We start from the raw sequence: 21,068 nt of genomic DNA on the forward strand, positions 1-21,068 counted from the left end.
ATTATCATTATCAGAGACCATTAGTATAGCGTCCTGATCTTGGACAGAGGTCACCAACAGTCGCATACCTGTCTCTGCCTCTAACTTTTGTGTCTTCACCAAAATCTCCAGGGCTGCTTATATAGTGTCTATCTGGTGTTTGGTACTACACTGCTTCCTCATTAAATGAGCAGGTGACATTTTGGAGTCTCCTTGAGGGTTTTCCACAGGGCCACCTTAAGGTATATAGCATGAATAGCTAAGAAATCCAAACATGCGTATAGCCTTTTCTATAGGCCTAAAGCAAACCTTTAGTTTGTTCCCAGGAGAACTTAAAGTTAAAATCCTGTCACTGGGAAAAAAAAAAAAAAAAACAAGAATGTTATTTATTAACGTATTTGACTTTTCTGGGCATAATTTTGCTTGTTTGTTTGCTACCACTGACCCAGATTCTCTTGAGAAGGGAAACATCAAGAATCTAGGGAATGATGAGGAAAGATGTCAAGAGCTACCCCCATATCTTTGCCAGCCAGCTAAAGGCCCTCAAGGCCAGTTTAGAGAGCATGCTTCAGTGTAATGTACTATCAAATTAAAGCTCATTCGTGATCCATTACATAACAGGCCAATGCTGTCCAGGATCACATTCAGGATAATTATAGAACCTAAAAATGTCTGTGAATCTGTCACATGCAAGCTGCCATGCCCTCACTGGGAGTAAATGGAGGTGGGGAGAGAGTTCTTTTGGTGTCCTGCTTTTGGCATTCTTTTCAAAATCCCTCTCTTTCTCTGTCTCTCTTTGTCTCTGTCTCTCTCCTTTTTTTGTCTCTCTCTCTCTCTCTCTCTCTCTCTCTCTCTCTCTGTCTCTCTCCCTCTATTTGTCTGTCCCTCTCCCCACAACTGAATTTAGAAAATGAATATGCAATCAGCACTTAAAAAATCAAGCAATAACTTGGTATTACCAGACTGTAGTGAGATAAATTTACCATAACAAATTTAGAATGAGCTCCACTGACCTAGAAAGAAATAATATCAGAGGATTATAGATTAAGAGCTGGAAAGAACCTTAGTGATCATCTAGTCCACCACCCCCATTTTACAGATGAGGGAACTGAGGTCCAAAGAGATTAAGTGGTCACATTGACTGCTTTTGGCACTTGGTAACAAAATGGCTTAAGTCCCACTTTACCCTTTAAAACTTTAGTTATCTCATCCATAAAATGCATGTAATGATCTCTGTAGTACCTACCTCACAGAGCTGCTGTGAAACTAAAGTACAATCATATATATAAAGCATTTTGAAAACTTTAAGGTACTATATACATGTTTTTAACATGTAAAGTGCTTTGCAAGCCTTAAAGGACTTTATAAATGGTAGCTACTATAAGTAACAGAGTTAGGACTTTTTTTCAGCTTCTTTGACTCCAAGTCCAATGCTTATTCCACTATACTATGTGGCACCTAACAGAAAATAGACTATAAGCAAATAATCATTGTCATTAGATTCAAACATATATATAGATATATAGATATATATTAAGACCTTCATGGACATTGCTGCCTCTCTCTTCTAGGCTGAATTGGGGTTATTGGACTGACACTGGTGAGGCGGGGCAAGGCCATACAAAAGATAAATATGGAGGACTCATCATTGAAACCTATCTGAATGATGAAAATCAACATTAAATGTGGGTGTGATTTTTTTTTTCTCTTTACTTTCTAGTTCTCAGCACAATTCAGCATGTTTCAAACCATCAAAGACCAGCTAGAGCAGAGGACTCGGATCCTGCAAGCCAACATTCGGTGGCAACAAGAAGAACTACATAAAATCCAGGAGCAGCTCTGCATGGTCCAGGACTCCAACCTCCAGGTAAAGGCCCTGAAACTTTGGACTGCTAGAAAAACTATGGCTGTCTATGGCTATCAACTACCCCCTCAATCCAGAGGAGATATAGATCTGCTTTATGAGAAATTCCAGAAATAGGACAGCTTTCTCAACAACATCCTCACTTCAACTCCAGGCAATCTTTTTTAGTCCTATTCATCAAATATTCTAAGCACACTGGGTAAAGTACAAGTCAATACTTCCTGGTCTTCACTCTGGCTTAGCATGTAATTTCCATTGCTAATACACTGATACAGTGTTAGACTTCAACATATACATGATACTACATGATTTATTTCCTTTATTTATGTTCCTTTCAGAGTTCATTCCATCCCTCTTTGTCCTGTCTTTCTGTCTACATTAGTATCATCACTCTCTGACTCTAAATTCTCAGTGTCTATCTGAATTTCTTCAGTATGTTTTATATCATGGTGCCATTTATGAACCTTATGACCATGAGGAAAACACAAATAAATACAATCTTGGTTGATTTTTCATTTTTGGAAAAAACACACATGTGGATCAAGAGCTAGTAAGTTCTCTTTTCCTCTTCTCAAAATGGCACAGACCGGTAGGGGCAAAGGCTAATTATAGGGGGAAAGGATAAATATATGGGGCAGGAGTTCTTAACCTTTCTGCTATCATGGACTCCTTTGGGTATATATACAACATACACACATACACACACCTATAAGTACACCTGACAAACATTTTTGTATATATAGTATGCACAACTGTTATACATATACAATCATTAGGCATTTTTGTATAAATAATATATATTTGTATATATCAACACTTGTCTATCCACACATGTGTACACTCAAACTTTTTGCATATATGTACATGTAATTTTTATGAGCACACAATCAATAGGCATTTTGCATATATATGTATATGTAATATGTATATATGTAGGTATACACATATGCGTACGTACTCACATGTATTTATTTTATTACATTAACACTCTCTTCTCTCATTTCATGCACTAGAAGAATTTTCTCCCTTCTGTCCAAAAGGACACAAACTACCCTCAAAGCATTATAGAAAGTGGGTCCAGTGTGTGAAAAACTTAATTGCTGAGATATATACATGCAGTATTCAAGAAGATTATTAAAAATTGGAAGGACACTTCAAAAAAAAAAAAAAGGTTTTATTTTTTAAACTCCATTTCTCTGACTTCTACTACACCCAGGAAATTAAAAAAGGGATAGGCAGAGAACTAGTGATGTACCACTGAGGTTGCAGATTTTTAATTTCAAAGGAAACAAGTAAAAATTAAAATGCCAGTGTCCAGTTTTTATTCCTTTATTTTTTCTATACGATGGCATAGTAAACTATAGTATATCCTTATCCATCCAGTACCTGATTAATGGCTCATATTACTCTTCCCAGAACCTACTCAACTCAAATTACTTCAGTAGGATTTTCACACACAGGAAGAAGAAAAATGGGCCAGAAATTGTTAAAAGCAAGGCAGATATTAACATGTTTCTAAAAACACTGACTTCTGAATTTTCTGGCTTTAAAAAGGCATTTCAATAATAAAGCAGGATTTTAAAATATCAAATGGCCATAAGCTTGTCTCTTTCACCCCTCATTACTGGTACTCATTACTTTTCCTCTTTATAGCCAAGGCTGATTATAGTTAATTCACCTCATGAAACCCAGACATTTGACTTCTATAGAATTGGTTATTGCTAGTGCCAAAAGGAGAAAGTATTTAAACTGTATTGTCTCATGTTTTCTTTCGATTAACTTTATGCTGGAATTTCCCAAAGAATAGAACCAACATGGGAAATATTTTCTTATATGTTATGCTGCTTTATTTTTCAGATTGCAAGTTTTAATATAGATTACAAAAATATTTGACCAGAAGAAAAGAGAATTAATTTTTCACATTACTTTATATGATTCTAAAATTTAAAAAGTAAATAAATTGTAATAGGTATGCTTTGGTGAGGTTGCATTTTTTTCCTATCCCCTTGGTAAATCAGAAGTAAAAAATATATATATTGTGATTTGTTTTTTAATACTGTTCATTCTGGTAGATTTTGTTTCCCTTTATATGGTATATAAAAAGTACTTGGTACTTAGAGAATACTTTTCAAATAAGACACAATGTGTTTTTATGAAGATTACCTTAAATGTCATTGGGGGTGATTGGGGAGGGGGGAAGTGCTAGTGCAGAGAAAGTAAATCATGGTTTAAACAGATAGTCTAGAAATGCATAAGAGCAAAAAGAAAAATAAATAAAACTTTTAAAAATCAAAAGCTTCCTAATCTCAGACCTAGTGATCTAGTCCTGGTTCTTATTCTTCTCTAATATGCTGTCATAAATTTTTTTTTGGTCATCAATGACATTTACTAAAAACCCACTTGTTTTTATTTTCAGGTTTGTTGTTGTTGTTAGAGACAGGCTTGCACATATCCTTACCAAGTGGCAGCCCGAGTTTAAAATATTAGATGCTATACAGAAGAGAGTCATTCTGTTAAAAAATTCTCATCACCACCCTACAGACTCAAATTATAATCTTTTTTTATTGGGGTATTTCTGATTGCAAACCTCTGCTCCCCCTGCTGGCTGTATAGTAAATTTCCCTGACTTAAAGACAAATACAAAAATGAAACAATTCTTGCCCCTAAGGAGCCTACATTATACATAAAGGATACAAAGTGATTAAAACAAAAATGTAGTTTCCCTACAAAGTAACAGTGATCAAATGGTATAGGAAGATTAATAATTCTGGACACAACTCCAGATTGAACTCCAAAATGGTTGGATCTGTTCACAATTCCACCAATAATAAATTATTATTCTAATTTTTTCACATCCCCTCCAGCATTTTTTCTTTCCCTTTCAATGATTTCATAAATTACAAATAAAATAAATTAAAAACTAAAAGTAGAAGTGATCTGTGGGGCAGCATACTAATAATTGGGGGCATTACAAAAGGCCACTTAATTGGAACAATGGATAGAGTGCCAGATCTGGAGTCAGGAAGACTTGAGTTCAAATCTGGCCTCAGACAGTTCTTAGTTATGTAACTCTGGGCAAGTCACTTAACCATATTTGCCTCAATTTCCACATCTGTAAAATTAGCAGGAAGAGGAAATGGCCAATCACTTCAGGATCTGTTAAGAAAATCCCAAATAGCATCATGAAGGGGGTTGAACACAAATTAAAAAAAAAAAAACCTGAAGAACAATAAAATTACAAAAGGCCTCCTGAAGGAAGTGGTGCGTGAGGCAGCTTTGAGACCTAAGAGTTCTAAGGGAGCATTCATTCAATGATTCAACATTTACTACACACTGATTTTTCCCTTAAACCTACTCCTCATTCTGCTTTCTTTATTTCTGTTTGTTGTACTTTCACTGTCCTTCATATCTGTAGGTCTTGTTAATTTTCACAGATGCCTTAAGTTCATATTTAATTATTTCTCAACTCCTGTTCTTTTTTGTCTACACAGCATTGATCATTTTCTTATCTATTACCATTATCTTCCTTGCCACCTACAAGTAATCTTGCCCCTTTACATGGTCTTCTTTCTCCACTCCATTGACTTGCTTCAATGTGTATTTCATAATGTTGCCTGAATTGATGTATCTTGGACATAAATTTGGGCATATTATCCGATCTTCCAAATTCTTTGGAGAATTAATTAATAAATCTTAGATTTCTTGAAATATAGGCTTTTAAAAAACCTAGTGTGTTTTAAATAGAGTTATTTGACTCTACTTTAAAATCCAAATTATTGACTGTCACTGAATGGTCAATTAGAGACAACCCAAACCTTCATGGCCTATTATTTAAATTCTTATGGCTTAGAATGTGTATAAATATAAATTGTTTTCTGTTTTGTATACAAACTCAATTTTTCTTCCCTTTTACATCTATGTAATTAATTGCTTTTTTGTGTGGGTTAGGCAATTTGTGTTAAGTGACTTATCCAAGGTCACACAGCTAGTGACTATCAAGTGTCTGAGGCTGGATTTGAATTCAGGTCCTCTTGACTTCAGGGTCAGCGCTCTATCCACTGGGCCATCTAGCTGCTTCTAGCTCATATCTTGGTGATGGTAAATTGAGCCTTCTTATGACTTAACTCTTACCTAGTCCTCAGTCATTGATGGGTGTGGACTCAGATAACCTAAACCTGGCAAAGGCCAAGGGCACCAATTAGATCCTAGGCCATAACTAATCATATTGACTTTTGTCTTGCCACTGGATTTTAATGACTCTGGAAGAGAGATTAAGATTGATCACTTTGTGCAGTTCTGCGCCTCTAATAGCCAGTTCACACATAAGTCAAAACATTGCCCTTGTAATGTCATTGGTCCTCTTTGAGAATGAAAGACAATAACTAAAAGTTTACTATGTGCCATGTGCTGTTATAAGCACCGAGAGAAATAGAATCACACAATCATGTCACATACACTTCCTTGCCCTCAAAAAAAAAGTCTTCAAATGCAGGGAGTGTTTTTTATTTATCTTTTATTTATTTCTTATCTCCCACTCCTAGCACAGTGCTTTGCATATAGTTGGTACTTAATAAATGTTGTTTGAACATTCCCTGTCCTTAAGGAGTTAATGATGTATTTTTTTAAGTACTCCTATATTTATTGAGTTTATTGTTGTTGTTGTTGCTGTTCTTGTTGTGGTTGAGGGTATTCTAGGGGATACAAAGATAGAAAAGAAATAGCTAGCATTAATTAAGTGCCTATTTCAGTGCCAGAAAAGTAAGCCCTTTACAAATATTATCTCACTTGACCCTCACACCAATGATGAGAAGTAGGTGCTACTATTATCCACATTTTATAGAGGAGGAAACTGAGGCAGACAGAAATTAAGTGACTTATCCAGGGTTACAGAGCTGATGAAAGAACAATAGTTCCTGTGAATTAGTAACATACAATAGGAGTAGACCTCCCTATTCCATCACAGTTTGCTTTAGGAAAACTACTATGACTATATTCCCTCCCTCTTTCCCCTGACAAAATTGACACTCAAAATGTTTCTGTACCAACTTTATATGCAATCTGGCACATTCTTGAAAGGTCATATTGTACATACAGGTAATATAATGGATACAACCTTGTACTTGGAATCAGGAACATCTGAGTTCTAACAGTTCCAGACACTTACAAGCAAGTCACTTGAATTCTCTCTGTTTTGTAGTTTTCCCAGCTGCTAACTGGAGATAATAATCCCAGTGTTGTTGTGAGGATAAAATGAGATAATACTCATTAAGTGCTTTACAAACTTTAAACTGCTGCATAATTGCAAGCTGTTGTAGCAGTTATGATACAGAGGACACTAGTTTTGGAGTCAACACTTGATCTCAAGTCTGGGATCTTGAATAAGACACTTATTTTCTTTGACCTTTGTCTATAAAATGGATACGACAAAACTTGTATACCTCACCAATTTATAGTAAGGAAAGTGCTTTGCAAACCCAAAAGAACTATATAAATAAGTGTTATCATGGCAATTAGGTTATTACTTTTTTGAGCAAGAGCAGGGAGAAGGAAGAAGGAAGGAGAAAGGAAGGGAGGGAGGGGAAAGGGGAGGAAAGAAGGAAGGAAGGAAAGAGAGGGAGGGAGGGAAGGAGAAAGGGAGAGAGGAAAGAAAAGAGGAAGGAAGGGAAGGAGGGAGAAAGAGTTTGAACAAGTGGATGATTTTTGAGGCTTAATGCAAATGGAATGACAGGAATTACAGTTAAGCTGTCTCATCAGAACTTTTTCTTATATATTATATAATTTCTTTTGGGGGAGGGTTGAGAGAAACAGTATGCAAAGGAAGGAGAGATAGAATTTTAGACATAGAATATTTAATCCAATCCCTTTTAGTTTCCCAAATGTTTAATTTTATGAATATAAGTGTGACTTCTATTAAAATTATAAATATCACCAACCTCAAATATGTAAGTTCATGTCTTTGGAGATTCCAAGCATTTTCTAAAGTAGTATTTTTCCCTTCATTCAAAAAACAAGGGAATATATCTATGAAATGCCAGGAAGAATGCACCAGTCTAAAAATCAGGCTGCTGTCTAAACCAGGCTGTCCTGCTAGCCAGTTATGTCTGTGACCTATGGCAATACACTTAACTTTCCTCATAAAAGGGATTAATACTTTAGCTATGTGGTCCTGGACCAGACATTTAAAATGTTTCTCAGCCTCATTTTCCTTATCTGTAAAACATAGTGCCTAATTCACAGTGTTTTTATAATGTTCAAATTAAAGAAATATGTTTAAAGTGCTTTGTAAATTCTAAATTCTAGCTATTGTTGTTTTTGTTGCTGATGCTGCGTGTGTTGTGGCAGGGATTGGATTAGTTGGTCTTTGAGATTTCTCCTAGTTCTAAAATCCTTTAATACTTTCAGCCATATACACAAACAATACTCCCCATTAATAGGGTTGCTTTCATTTATAAAAGAAAGTATATGGAAAACACTTCAGAACATCCCCAGGTTCTTTCTGGCCATTTCGTAAGGTCTAAATGGTAGATTTTTTTCCCCCAGGTAGGATCATGATAATAATATTATTTGATTTAACAAGAAACTGAGAAGCTAGTACATACTTCCTACATAAATATAAAAACAATTTGAATGGAAATTTTAGCTTTTAACAGACTGTGGACATTTTATTAATCAATAACTAATATTTATATAGTGCTTTAAGGTTAGCCGAGTGTTTTTTAACTATGTTATTTTATTTGATTCTTAGAATAATCCAGCAAACTAAATGCTTTTATCATCCTCATTTAATAGATGAGGAAACTGAAGCTAAGACACATTAAATGTTAATTATTATATAACTACAAAGCAGAATTCAAACCCAGATCTTCCTCACCCATAATATGACACTAGATACCCCATACCACTTTTTGGTTTCAAAATACAGACTGATCCTGGAATGTTTTTGGTGAAGTGGGACGTTGGTAGCTTAACATAGATTAGGTTTGTAAAGCAGAGAGGATTCAATTTTCCTCTATTTTAAATTTTATTTTAATAATATATTGTTTTTCCAATTACATGTAAAGATGGTTTTTTGTAAGCTTTTGAGTTCAAATTTTTTTTTTCTTACTCCTTCCATTACCTCCCCTCTCCCCAAGGCGTCAAGCAATCTGATATAGGCTATACATTGCAAACATTTTTAATATATTTCCATGAATCATGTAAAAAAAAAATCAGAACAAAAAGGAAAACCACAAAAAAGATAACAAAACAAAACAAAAGGTGAAAGTATATACTTTGATCCTCATTCAGTCTCCATCCAAAATTTAGTGGAATTGTCACTGTATTATTGAGAAGAGCTAAAGCTATCATAGTTGATCATCACATAGTCTTATGTTACTTTATACAATGTTCTCCTGGTTCTGCTCACTTCACTCAACATCAATAAGTCTTTTCTAGATTTTTCTGAAATCAGCCTGTTCATTTCTTGAACAATGGAACAATTGTATTCCATGACATTCATATACTATAACTTATTCACTCATTGAAGGACATCTATTCAATTTCCAATTCTGTACCCCCACAAAAAGAGCTGCTATAAACATTTTTGCCCATGTGGGTGAGGATTCAATTTTGAATTCAAGTTTTAAAATCTTTTATTTGCTAGGTATTGGAAGACATTCAAAGATTAAGTGTATGGTCCATACTCTCAAAGGGCTTACCATTTGGCAAGTCTGGTTACAATATGTTTTTGTTTTCTTGATGGTTTTCTCTTTGCAGATGTTTTTACAGCAGTCAGCAGTATCTCTAAGTTTTAGCAGCATACAGCGTCCAGAGCCTCAGCAGCAACAGCAGCTACAGCAGAGATCAGGAGTCGTTTCCCAGCCACAGCTTGTTCCTAGTTCTCAACTCCCAGGCCAAATTGCAACTTCCCAAATAGCGAACCAGCAGCTGCTACGGGAATCTAGTGTGATAGCAAGCCAGGTAACTATGCTTTTCTTCCAGATTCCATTATCCCAGCAGTTGTAGGCAGACACCAAGGAGGAAAGACATGAATTGTTATTGATAAGGAAAGAAGGAAAACTGGAGAGTGGAAGATAATTTGAAACTGAGTCAGAAGAAATTACTTATTTTTTTTCAGCAGATTTTCTCTCTTTTTTTTAAAGTAAATCTCAAGGTTTATTTGGCTCCAAATGTTACTAACTTATTCTCCCCTCTTCCTTTTATTTGTTTTCTGATTTGCTTCAAAAGGTATCTTAAAACTAGTCTTTTCAGCTTTGTTCCTAACTTGAGATGACTAAAAAGGAGAGAGAAGAGCATCCTTCTAAATTTGCAGAGTCAAATCTTGGTTTGATGTAAAGAAAAAAATTTCTAACAATTAGGGCAGTGGTTCTCAAAGTATGGTCTAGAGAATCCTGGGGATCTCTGAAACCCTTTTAGAGGGTCTACAAATTCAAAAATAGTTTTTATTTCCAATATGGTAAATGTCTATAAATATAACCCAGATAAACAAAAACGCTTTGGAGAGATCCTCAATAATTTTTAATAGGATAAAGATACTGAAAACAAAAGTTTGAAAACCACTCAATTAGAGTAGCTAAAAGTAGAAGTAGAATATAAGACCTCAGATGGTATGAATTCCTTCTCATTGGAGGCCTTCAAACAAAGACTGGATGTCTACTTGTTGCATATATTTTTAAGAAGTATTCTTATTCAGGTACAGGTTGGACTAGATAAACTCTAATCTCCCCTGAGATTCTAGATACTAGACTAGCATCTGAATCTAAGTGCTATCCTGATTTTACAGACACAGGATGGTTCAGATCAGCCTTACTTATTGCCATTTTCCTGACACTGCCTGTGCTCTGAGAATTATCTGCCAAACTTGTTCTTCTCATATGCCTGCCCATCTTACAAAAGCATCAGCCAAACCACAAGACTTCTCTTCTTAAGAGTAGGTTTAGTCTTTTCCTATTCCTGAATGATGGCAAAATAGGCAGATGAGATTTGGCAGAAACTGGCAGGATGAAAAGTATCTTTCAGACCTCTTTTATTAAGACATGTCTTCCTCTTAAAATCATGCTCCAGGGTCAAAAGCCAATGAGAAGTACACAAGTCATGCAGGGAAATGGCCACTCCGTGAGCAGCTTAACCTCACAGTTCAGCAGCACAGCCTTACTTCCACAAGCGCTAAGCCTGGCCACACCTGGTTCTGTCACCCAGGATACTGGACAGTGTCACCCCAGTCCAGACTTCAGCCATGATAGGCAACTCAGGTATAAAAAATATTTTTTTTGTTTTTATTTTTTGCTTATTTTTTAAAATTAAATTACTTTTCAATTAAGAGTGTTTATTTTCTCTTCCTCCCCATCTCCCCACATATGGTTGGAGATGGGAGGACAAAAATAAAGCTCTTCTAACAAATATATCTGTATATATTCAAGCAAAACAAATCTCTACATTGACTATATCTAAAAATGTGTATTTCTTTCTACATATTCTCCATCACCTCTCTGAAGGGAGTGAGTAGTGTGCTTCATTTTAGCTATCTAAAATTAATGCCTTTCTTTAAAAAGTAACTGATAGAAGTTTTTACAAGGGTCAATGTTGAAAATTTACCTATGCATATGCTTTGTATATAAAAAACTATAATTAAAAAATGTAAAAAAAGAAAGTAACTGATAATCTGCCTTAAAGTGGTTCCTTAGATTTCCTTTACATTCTTAAAGATGAAGGTAAGGGAAAGTCAGATATTCTTATGAAGCAAAAAGCTACATGACACAGAAAGTGCAAAAACCCAGTGGACAGACCAACTCAGCTAGGTACCAACTAGGAGGGCAAGAAAAGTAAATTTAAGTTGAAATAGAAGGTATTTGAATTAAAGGCAAACATACCAAGGATCAATAGACACTATAGTGGATCGGGCATTACAAAAAGGATAAAGAAAATTATTTTCTCTTTCTTCCCAAAGACTGCTGCTTAGCCAACCAATCCAGCCAATGATGCCTGGGTCATGTGATGCAAGGAGGTCCTCAGACCCTGGTGGCACTGGTCGGCAAGTAAAGTAAGTGGTTGAGGGAAGGGGGTTGGGGAAGACATTGATAGAAAGAGAATGGAAAACTAGATTGTCATCATAATATGATTTTCCTCCTACTAGAATCAGAAGTAATTGGTTTGATTATGTATTTAAATGTTCTTGAGTCTTTTTAAAAAGGCCCCTGTTCTGCACTCTCCTTCCATAACAATAATATATTGCCTTTACCCCCAATTACTTAAATTAATAAATCCTGCACTCTCAGACCATAAACTTAGGTGGGCCCAGGTTAGCTACACTAACCCCACAGTACCTTTTTTATGATTTCTAAACATTGATATTGAGAAGTAGCTGGAGAGTAGTCTCTTGAATCTCCTTCTCACATATACTAGAGACTGACCTATCAATACCTTAAGAAAATCCTTTAAGATTTAAAAGAGTTGCTGTTCTGATAAGTTTGTGTTTGTTTGTTTTTTCATTGGGAGCTCCTTATAAGACAATGAAGTCACAGGTTTTGTTTCTACCACCACTCTCTAGCCCCCCCCCCCCCCCCCCCCCCCCCGCACACACAAAAAAAAAACAGTCCAACACACAAAAAGCTCCACTAAAAGTAACTTTGATTCTGCCAGCTTGTGGCATTGGTGATGTCAGTAGGATATTAAGAAATTTGTAAAATTTATTTCCACCTCCATCCACAAAAATATTCTTCCCCTACTCCCTTTGCTTATATCATTAGGCCTGAGGATCAGAATAGAACTGTGTTCAACAGCACTATTGATTATTCCCTTATTAATAGGGTCAGTATTACTAGAAACATGAAGTTGAATATTTGAAAAGCTATTGGAAAAATAAAATGTTTCCATACCCTGGAAGTGAGACTGAAATAGAAATATCTGTCAGATAATGCCCAGATAAAATTCTGGCTTAATTTTTGTAAGAAAGCTATCATTCAACAAAGAACCATACAGAGGTTCTGAAAGAGACACCTATCTGCTTTTGAGAGAGCTTTCATTGAACCCTCCAGAGGTGTCCTTCCCAGGCTTCCATTTTCTCCAACTCTAAACTTACCTTGGACCAATTTCATTAGCACTTTCCTTTCACTCCACAATTCAACAGAGAAATCATCCTTGGTTCCTTTCCAGGGTATGTAAAGAATGACTCATTTCACAATAGTCTTAAATAACCTCAAACTCTTGTTGTCCAATCAAGTCTCCTCTTAGACACACAGTAGCATTCTTTTTAAACATCCTAAACCCAAAGATTCAGCCAATGTTTCTAATTGAGTTTTTAGCCTGTCTTACCCATATGGTCCAAGTAATTGGAGACAAACTTTCTCTGGTTATAATAGTAACAATAGCTCCTATTAATATAACTCTTTAAGCAAAGCACATATGTTATCTCCTTTGATCTTCACAACAAACCTCTGAGTTTCATCCCCACTTTGCAGATTAGGAAACTGAGGCTGAGTTGCCCAGGATCAGAGTTAAATAACTGTCTGAACCAGTATTTGAATTTAGGTGAACTTAGGTGTTCCAAGTCCTTTACTCTATCCACTTAGCTACTAGTTAGGTTTGTTTCTAGTGATGCTTTAAGTCAAGTCAGTGGATATTGAAATTCTTTATTTTGTGAATTCTGACTTTTTTAAAGTGATAACTAGGTAACACATTGGAATTAGTGTTGAGTCAGAAAAATCTGGGTTCAAATTAGGCCTCAGACACTTACTAGCTGTGCAATTTGGGGCAAGTCAAGTAACCTTTTTCTGCTTCAGTTATCTCATCGTAAAATGGGACTTTTAATAGACTAATAAGCTCCCAGGATTGTTGAGAGGACCAAATAAAATACTAATTTTAACTATTTAGCCCAGTGCTTGCCACACAGTAAACATTATGTAAATGTTAGCTGTTTAAAAAACAACAACAACTGGCATTTCTGTAGCAACTTACCTCCTTTGCTCCTCACAAACTCATGAGATGATTCTAACAGGTACTATTCTTCTCATTTTATAGATAAGGAAATTGAGTGTCTTGCTCATGATCACATGGCTAATAATTGTCAGAAATGGAACTGAATCTAGATCTGGCCTGACTTCATATCCATCATTCTGTCCATTATGCCCTTTTCCAACTTAGTTTTTTTAGGTTAAGTTATTTGTAGCCAATGGAATTCTGATGCTTTTGATTCCATTTTTCTTTCTTCTCTCTCCTGAATTTCTATAGGACAATAAGTTGACTTCTTCATACCAGAGTCTTTTCTTGCAGTTGACTTTGAATATCTCATTCTTAAAACTATTTTCTTTCCTCCCTCATGAAATCCAATAGATATCCTCAGAGTCCATCTGGATTTCCAAGTCTGGAAGTGCAAACCTCTAGCAGCAGTACCTCCACCCCTATTCTGCTGATGGGACAAGCTGTGTTGCACCCTGGCTTCTCTACCACCCAGCCATCCCCTTTGCAGCCTCTACAGCCCCAGCAGCCACCACACTATTTGCAGGTAGGAGATGGGCAGAGAATTTAGAAACAGGAGACTTCTGTGATTGACTATACCAAGAAGAGATAAGAGTTGACAAAGCCTGTTTCAACTCTTGATTTAGACCAAGAGTTTTTAACCTATAATCATGAACTTGGCATTTTAAAAAATATTTTGATAACTATAATTCAGTGTTCTTTTGTAATGTACTTTGTTTTTGCATTTAAAAACATTATTCTGAGAAGGGATACCTAGACTTCACTAGGATGACAAAGGAGTCCACGGTTAAATGGTTAAAAACTATTTGTTTAATGATCACTCAAGGGTCTTACAGAAATGTCCATGACAAAGATGGTCCCTGAACAGGTTCAATATTTGGTAAGATTTCTTGACTGCTTAATTGGAGTACATAAAGCCACAATAATACAGGAAATTATCTTATTAAAAAAAACTATGGAAAAATAACAATGAACAAACACAATTCGATTCAACTCAAAATTATCAAGTAGCTATTTTGTGCAATTCACTGTGGATACAAAAATGAAATAAGCCACAGACTCTATCTACAAGTAGCTCACAATCTAATAAGAAAAATAATATATACCCTGTTTTGATGCCCTTTATTCCTCTCTTGTGGCACAATTCTCTCTCACCTAAAATTCCTTCCATTCACTGAATCAGGAGGGAAGCAGTAAGAAGTAGCATTGTTGAAAAAGAGAGGCAACATCTTAAGCCATGTATCCCCAGATAGTTTCAGACTATCATCCCCCTGGCTTCCACTCATGATTAGTGAGATAATGTGGATTAACCATTTGGGGATGTTATCTGCATGCCTTCCCTCTGAAGGTAGCACTGAATCTAGCTGGGCAAAGGACAATTATTGTAAATGAAGTCTGTTTGTTTCTTTGTTAGGTACAGACACCAACCTCTTTGCACAATGAACAGCAAGACTCTCTGCTTCTACCAGCCTATTCACAACAAGGGACCATGGGATATCATCCCACACCTCCCCAGCCCCCACCGCCACCGCCACCACCACCACCGCCACCGCCACCACCTCCACATTCATCCCGAAGGCCTAGCAGTCTATCAGAGTCCTCAAGCCTCCAGCAGCCTCCACGATAGAATGCCAACAGAATGTCAATACACAATCAGCTTTAACCAATGGACAAAGAGGGACGGGGCAGGGGAGGAAAGGATTTTGGATCTAAACTTTTGGCATTTGCACACTGCAGAATACATTTCAGAACTCCTAGATCTCAGAGTGCAGGTTGCAATAGATAGAAAATTATCAAGATCTGGTTGTCCTTGGTTCCCCCTGGCTCAGTGGATCTCGATGTACTCTACAGCCATACATGACCACTCAGACTGGAAATGAACAGTATTCTGTGTGAATCCCATCCTTATTGGGTAAACACTTGGAGAAAGCACTTTTTGCTACATCCTTGTGAGCACATCCATTTTACTCCAGCTGACTGTGGACTGTCTATATGAAATATTTGGCCTTTATTCTTTCAATCTTCTTTCCTTTGCATTTGAGAAGCACTGGGTCAAAGATCTGTTGAAGAGAGAAAGAACAAGAGATTATTTTTATTATTGTTAATATTTTTTTTGCACAACTGCACAGAAGAAATAACTTAGGCACTTTCTGTATAAAATTAAAAAAAATAAAAGTCTATTTACTTCATGTTGTGACCACAACTACAAAAACAACAGGCAGAGCTGGTCATACTCTCAAACCTAAAACTACAGAACAGACCTTTTAACTCTTCCTGTTCTGGTAGTTGTTTTGGGTTTGGTTTCTTTCTTAAGAAAATAACACTGGACTATACCTGTTTACTTTATTAATTACAACTACAAAGGAGGACTCAAACGGTAAGCACAATCATGCAGCTGATATTCTGGAATTCTGTTGAGACACTTAAGAACACAAAGAGGATATATTTCTGCCTCCCAAACAGTTGATCACCTCTGTTTGGGGCTACAGGTCACTGAGGAAAATGCACTGTGTTTTGGCCCATTGAATGGGGATGCTGCATCTTATTACATATCTTTCATGATAAATACCTAGGATTGAATTTTCCTTTAAAAATGCACTTTTTGCTTTTTTTGTATGTTTTGTTATGTTGAGATGTTTCTAAAGAAAAGATTTTATGTAATTATAAAACATAGTGTATTGTACAGCTGTTGTAATAATGACCTATTTCTATAAAAAATAAAATTGTATGGAATTATGTGTAAATTATTTTGTATCTGAAACACCAGTTCATTTCACAAGTATAAAAGTTTTCTTGTGCTTTTCTGTGAGTGGACATTTTGTAATAAATTAACAAATTTGTACAATTTCCTATGGAGGCAATTCCTGTCTCTTGCTATGTTTATATATACATAAACGTATATGGATATATACGTATATGTATTTATGAGTAAACATGTAATTGTCTTTATTTCTGAATGCATTCATATTCAATAAAATGAAAGTGAGAGGTGGGTGTGACATAATGGATAGAGAGCTGGTCTCAAAGGTGGGAAGATCAAGATTCATGTAAGGACATGAACATATTAGCTGTGGAACCTTGGGTAAGTGTTTACCTCTCAGGATTATCAATTATTCTAATTAAGTTTTAGAAAAGGTTCCCTCTTATACCTTATAAGTAAAATCACAAGTCTAATGCATATTAATCTATATAACTAAGAGAAGAAAAAAAAGCATTCTCTCTAAAAAGAGCTTTGGAAAACTTAAAAGCCAGCAGACAGGGATTCAAATCCTAGCTGTCTCATTAACTTCCTGTAGGACCTTAAATAAATTACCTCATTACTCCGGGCCTCAGTTTCCCTCTTAGTGATTTAAAGATGTTGGGCTAAATGACATCTAAGATATGTTCCAGTTCTGACATTGAGATGAAGTGTGATTTGGTGAGTAGGCTGTTGGACTTGGAATCAGATAGGTCTAAGGACTGCATTTGTGATTCCATTGGTATAGAGAACTCCCAGCTGAGGAAATTTCTGCCAGTGCAGGTTGGTATCTTTTCGGAAACTCATAACATTTTCTAGCGCATAGGTAGAGGTTGAAGGATTTGCCCACTGTCATACAGTAAATATGTCCCAGAAGGCCCAGAAGTGGTCTTCCTAACCAACCCATTTCTTCATTGCACTATGGAAGTCCCGAGTCCAAATGCCAGCTCAAACACTCCCTGTGTTGCCCAGAACTACTTGCTTTGCTTACACTCCAGTGTCCTCATTTGTAAAATATAAAAGTTGGATTTGATGGCCCCTTCTAGCTTTAAACCTATTGCTCTGATTCTGTGGCATTAAGTGATGACATGCACTACACAGATTCAAGTATTTGCCTTTAGATCAACCACAAAATTGAGAGTATCCTGTGGCTGACTATAAGCTTGAACCAGACACAATGTAGAGTTTGTTCCACTTGCCCTGAAAGAAACCTGAGGCTGGGTTAACAGTAAATGTCTTCATATTTTAACTCTGGAGTAAAGCTATAGATGTAAATGCTAGTTTGAATGAGATGCTAAGAACATGTTAGCCTGCCCTAATTAGATTTCTTATCTGAGATGCCATTCTAGTTCAAATTAAAAAGAAATCAGGTGAAGATAATTCAATTTAAAGATAGCAACAAAATCCATGACTATTTCTCTAGAAAAAAACACTAGTTTATCACATATAAATACCCCACAAAAACACCCAGCTATTCAGAATTCTCCCCAAAATATAAATGAATTGAATCTATCGGATTTAGCAACCTGGAAATAAGAGAATCAAATAATAAATATTCTACAGTATTTTATTCATATTCAAATCCAGCTTCAGACCTGATAGGTCTGTTTGAATTACCACCTGAATACCTCAGTTTCCTCATCTATAAAATGGAGCTTTCTTCCCTTTCAGGATTGTCAGAAGAATCAAATGAGATTAATATTTGTAAAACACAGTGTCTCACTATACACTAAGTGCTTAACTAAATGCTTGTTTCCTTTCTTCAAACAGGAGAACTCAGTTCCAGCTCTGGTTCTTTCACCAAATAGCCATGTAACTGTTGGGAAGTCATTTAACCTCTCTCCACCTTAGCTTCAGCATTGTCAAAAGGTTGTCCTTACAGAGTTATGAGCCTACAGTGAAATATGTGAGAACATTAGGGGGAAAAAAAGCAAAATATTGCATAAAATGCAGGTGTGTTTCTGAAAAGTGTCTTTTTTGTCAATCAAAACATTTAAAATACAGTAGATACATTAGAATATTCATCATAAAAAAAAAAAAACCTTAAAGAGAGTTCTATTTTAAAATAAAGAATGGAGTAATCACCATCTAAAACATTATTCTTCAGTAAGTTCAAAATGTCATCTATTAGGGTCTCTTTAAGAAATCTGCTTTATTTAATCAGCAAATTTTCAGAATTTCCTCTTCTTAGAAGAAACTAATTAATGGAGATATAACCGAGCTCTTCTAATTCTTTGTATCTAGAAGACATAAATGTGTCAGGGAAGGGCATATCATGCCATCGATTAATCTTTTCCCAGAATGCTGCCTTTCAAATATTCAGAATTTGGAGAAATTTGGAAAAAAGTATTAGTAATTCCTTTGTTCATTCTTTAAACCCATACACTTAGCAAGAGATTTTTTTTTTTTTTTTTGCTCTACAGCTTATGATTAATTGACATTGTGTTTGTTAAAATACTGTTTCACTGCATTATCTTTTTTTCAGGGAAAAACTATGATCTATCCATTTGTTTTGGCTCACCAGGCATGAATAGGGTATAAACTCTGGAACACACTGGATTTCCGAGGGTTTAGAAACAAAATCTACTCTCCTCTATCACTAACAGTAACTGCAGTTCATTAAGTGAAAGATAATTTAAAGGCCTGTTTAACATGTAAAATGAAGGACTACTGCAGTCATCTGGACAATATCAATTTTTTAAACCTTTTTGTCATGATTATCTGGCAAAAGAGAAGTTGGTCTGAATTATTAAAAAACTGCCTCCATTGTCCTTTTGCTTTGTTTTGTCTGGGTAGGCTTAGCCTGAAGCCTTTAGATTCAGACAATAGTACAATAAAGAAAGAGAGCTAAAGAAATAGACCAGATCTTGGGTGTAGATAGAGCAGGTGACTTTTTTTGGACAGACGTGCATGATGTTTATTCCTTCCTCTACATATGGGCATGATGATGAAAGTAGGCTTTCATCAGCCTAACATGGTTCATTAAACATGGAGCTGAAATATATAGCCTTCTGGTTCATGCAAAACAGATTTTTTTCCCCCTGAATAAACCTCAAGAAAAGTTTATTATCTCCCTTTAGTATTTGTGCCTAGCTTGTTGATATTCAGTTATATTCCCACTTTAAAAATGCTTTAAAAAATGCTTCAGTATATACTACATATCTTATTATGATAAGTCTTAGCAGATTACTTCAAACTCATTATATTCCAATCCAAATTCATCATCTCCCCTCATCCGTTTCCCTTTACCAAATCAGCTCTCTTGCTCAATTTTCCTTTCAGTATAATTTTCAATTATACAGGCTGGAAATTTTAGACATTTTAGATTCACTATTCTCTCTTATTCCCACGTGTTCAGGCCTTTATCAAGTTTAGCTGTTCATTCCTTCAAATATGTCTATCCTTCTGTTCCATATTTAGCCCAACCTAGCTCTACAACCTCTCCTTGAAGGAGTATTTCTGTAATAGTCTTTCTGATTACTCCAGTCTATTCTGCCCATAACAACAAAATTAACAACAAACATAAGAGGCAGGTTGACACATTGGCTGGGAAAAAGCTGGCTTCACAGAGGCAGTAAGTCTTGGTTCAATTCCGATTTCTGACATATAGGCATAAAAGTACCCTTGGGCACTTAGTGGTACTCAATTCATACCCGACTCAAGGGCCCCAATTCAGACATTAAATTATAGAAGGTGCCCACCTATGGTAGAAAAAATTCCTCACTAAGAATTTCCACTATCAATTAAATAAGAGATCTGGTTTCCCCCTTCTAACTTCATCTCTCCCCCCCTCCCAATTTATTAAGAATCTACTGAGTCCTGTGGTAGGCTTTGAGAGAGAAGGTAAGGTGAGATACAATTTCTGCTGTCATAATAATAGCTGACATTTATTGTGTTTTGAAGTTTGTTGAGTGTTTTATAATACATATCTTTGGATAATATGGATTTTATAGGCTAGAATTTATATGGGCATCTAGGTGGTACAGTGGAGTTAGGAGTGGTACAGTACCTGGAATTAGGAAGATCTGAGTTCAAATCTAGCCTCAGACACTTACTAGCTGTGAGACCCTGGACAAGTCACTTAACTTTTATTTACCTCAGCTCCTCATTTGTAAAATGGGGATATGCTGGAGAAGCAAATGGCAAACAACTGCAGTATCTTTGCCAAGAAATCCATCATGAATTGTCCATTAGGGTCTCATACAGTCAGAAATGACTGAACCACAAGCATTTATATAGTGCCTACTATGTATATAGCATTCTGCTAAGTGCTTTACAAATACTATCTCATTAGATCCTCACAATGACTGTAAAGAAGGTGGCATTATTATCCTCATTTTCCAGATAAGGAAATTGAGGCAAACTGAGTATCTGAGGCAAATTTGAATTTAAGTTGTCCTTATTCTAGGCCCAGAGCTCTGTACACCATAGTGCCACCTTAAACAACATGTTTAAAGTTGAAATGTTGTGATCATAAGTAAGAATAAACATAATACAAAGTAGTTTCCAAGGAGA

The 21,068-nt window shown here is 35.9% G+C and overlaps 1 protein-coding gene across 5 annotated transcripts in view; it reads left to right on the top strand.

Annotated features, from left to right (window-relative positions):
* NPAS2 (neuronal PAS domain protein 2) overlaps positions 1 to 16,007 on the top strand; it is a 226,204-nt gene extending 210,197 nt beyond the window's left edge. For all 5 annotated transcript variants that reach the window (XM_031959146.1, XM_031959148.1, XM_031959147.1 and 2 more), the window contains 6 exons: positions 1,700 to 1,846; positions 9,599 to 9,802; positions 10,907 to 11,094; positions 11,790 to 11,882; positions 14,171 to 14,342; positions 15,231 to 16,007. In XM_031959146.1, coding sequence (XP_031815006.1) covers positions 1,700 to 1,846; positions 9,599 to 9,802; positions 10,907 to 11,094; positions 11,790 to 11,882; positions 14,171 to 14,342; positions 15,231 to 15,443 — 1,017 coding nt within the window. In that variant the 3' untranslated portion in view covers positions 15,444 to 16,007. The remainder of the gene's footprint in view (positions 1 to 1,699; positions 1,847 to 9,598; positions 9,803 to 10,906; positions 11,095 to 11,789; positions 11,883 to 14,170; positions 14,343 to 15,230) is intronic.
* Positions 16,008 to 21,068: the final 5,061 nt, after the last annotated feature.

Source organism: Sarcophilus harrisii, chromosome 3 (assembly GCF_902635505.1).
Source record: "Sarcophilus harrisii chromosome 3, mSarHar1.11, whole genome shotgun sequence".
Taxonomy (NCBI): domain Eukaryota; kingdom Metazoa; phylum Chordata; class Mammalia; order Dasyuromorphia; family Dasyuridae; genus Sarcophilus; species Sarcophilus harrisii.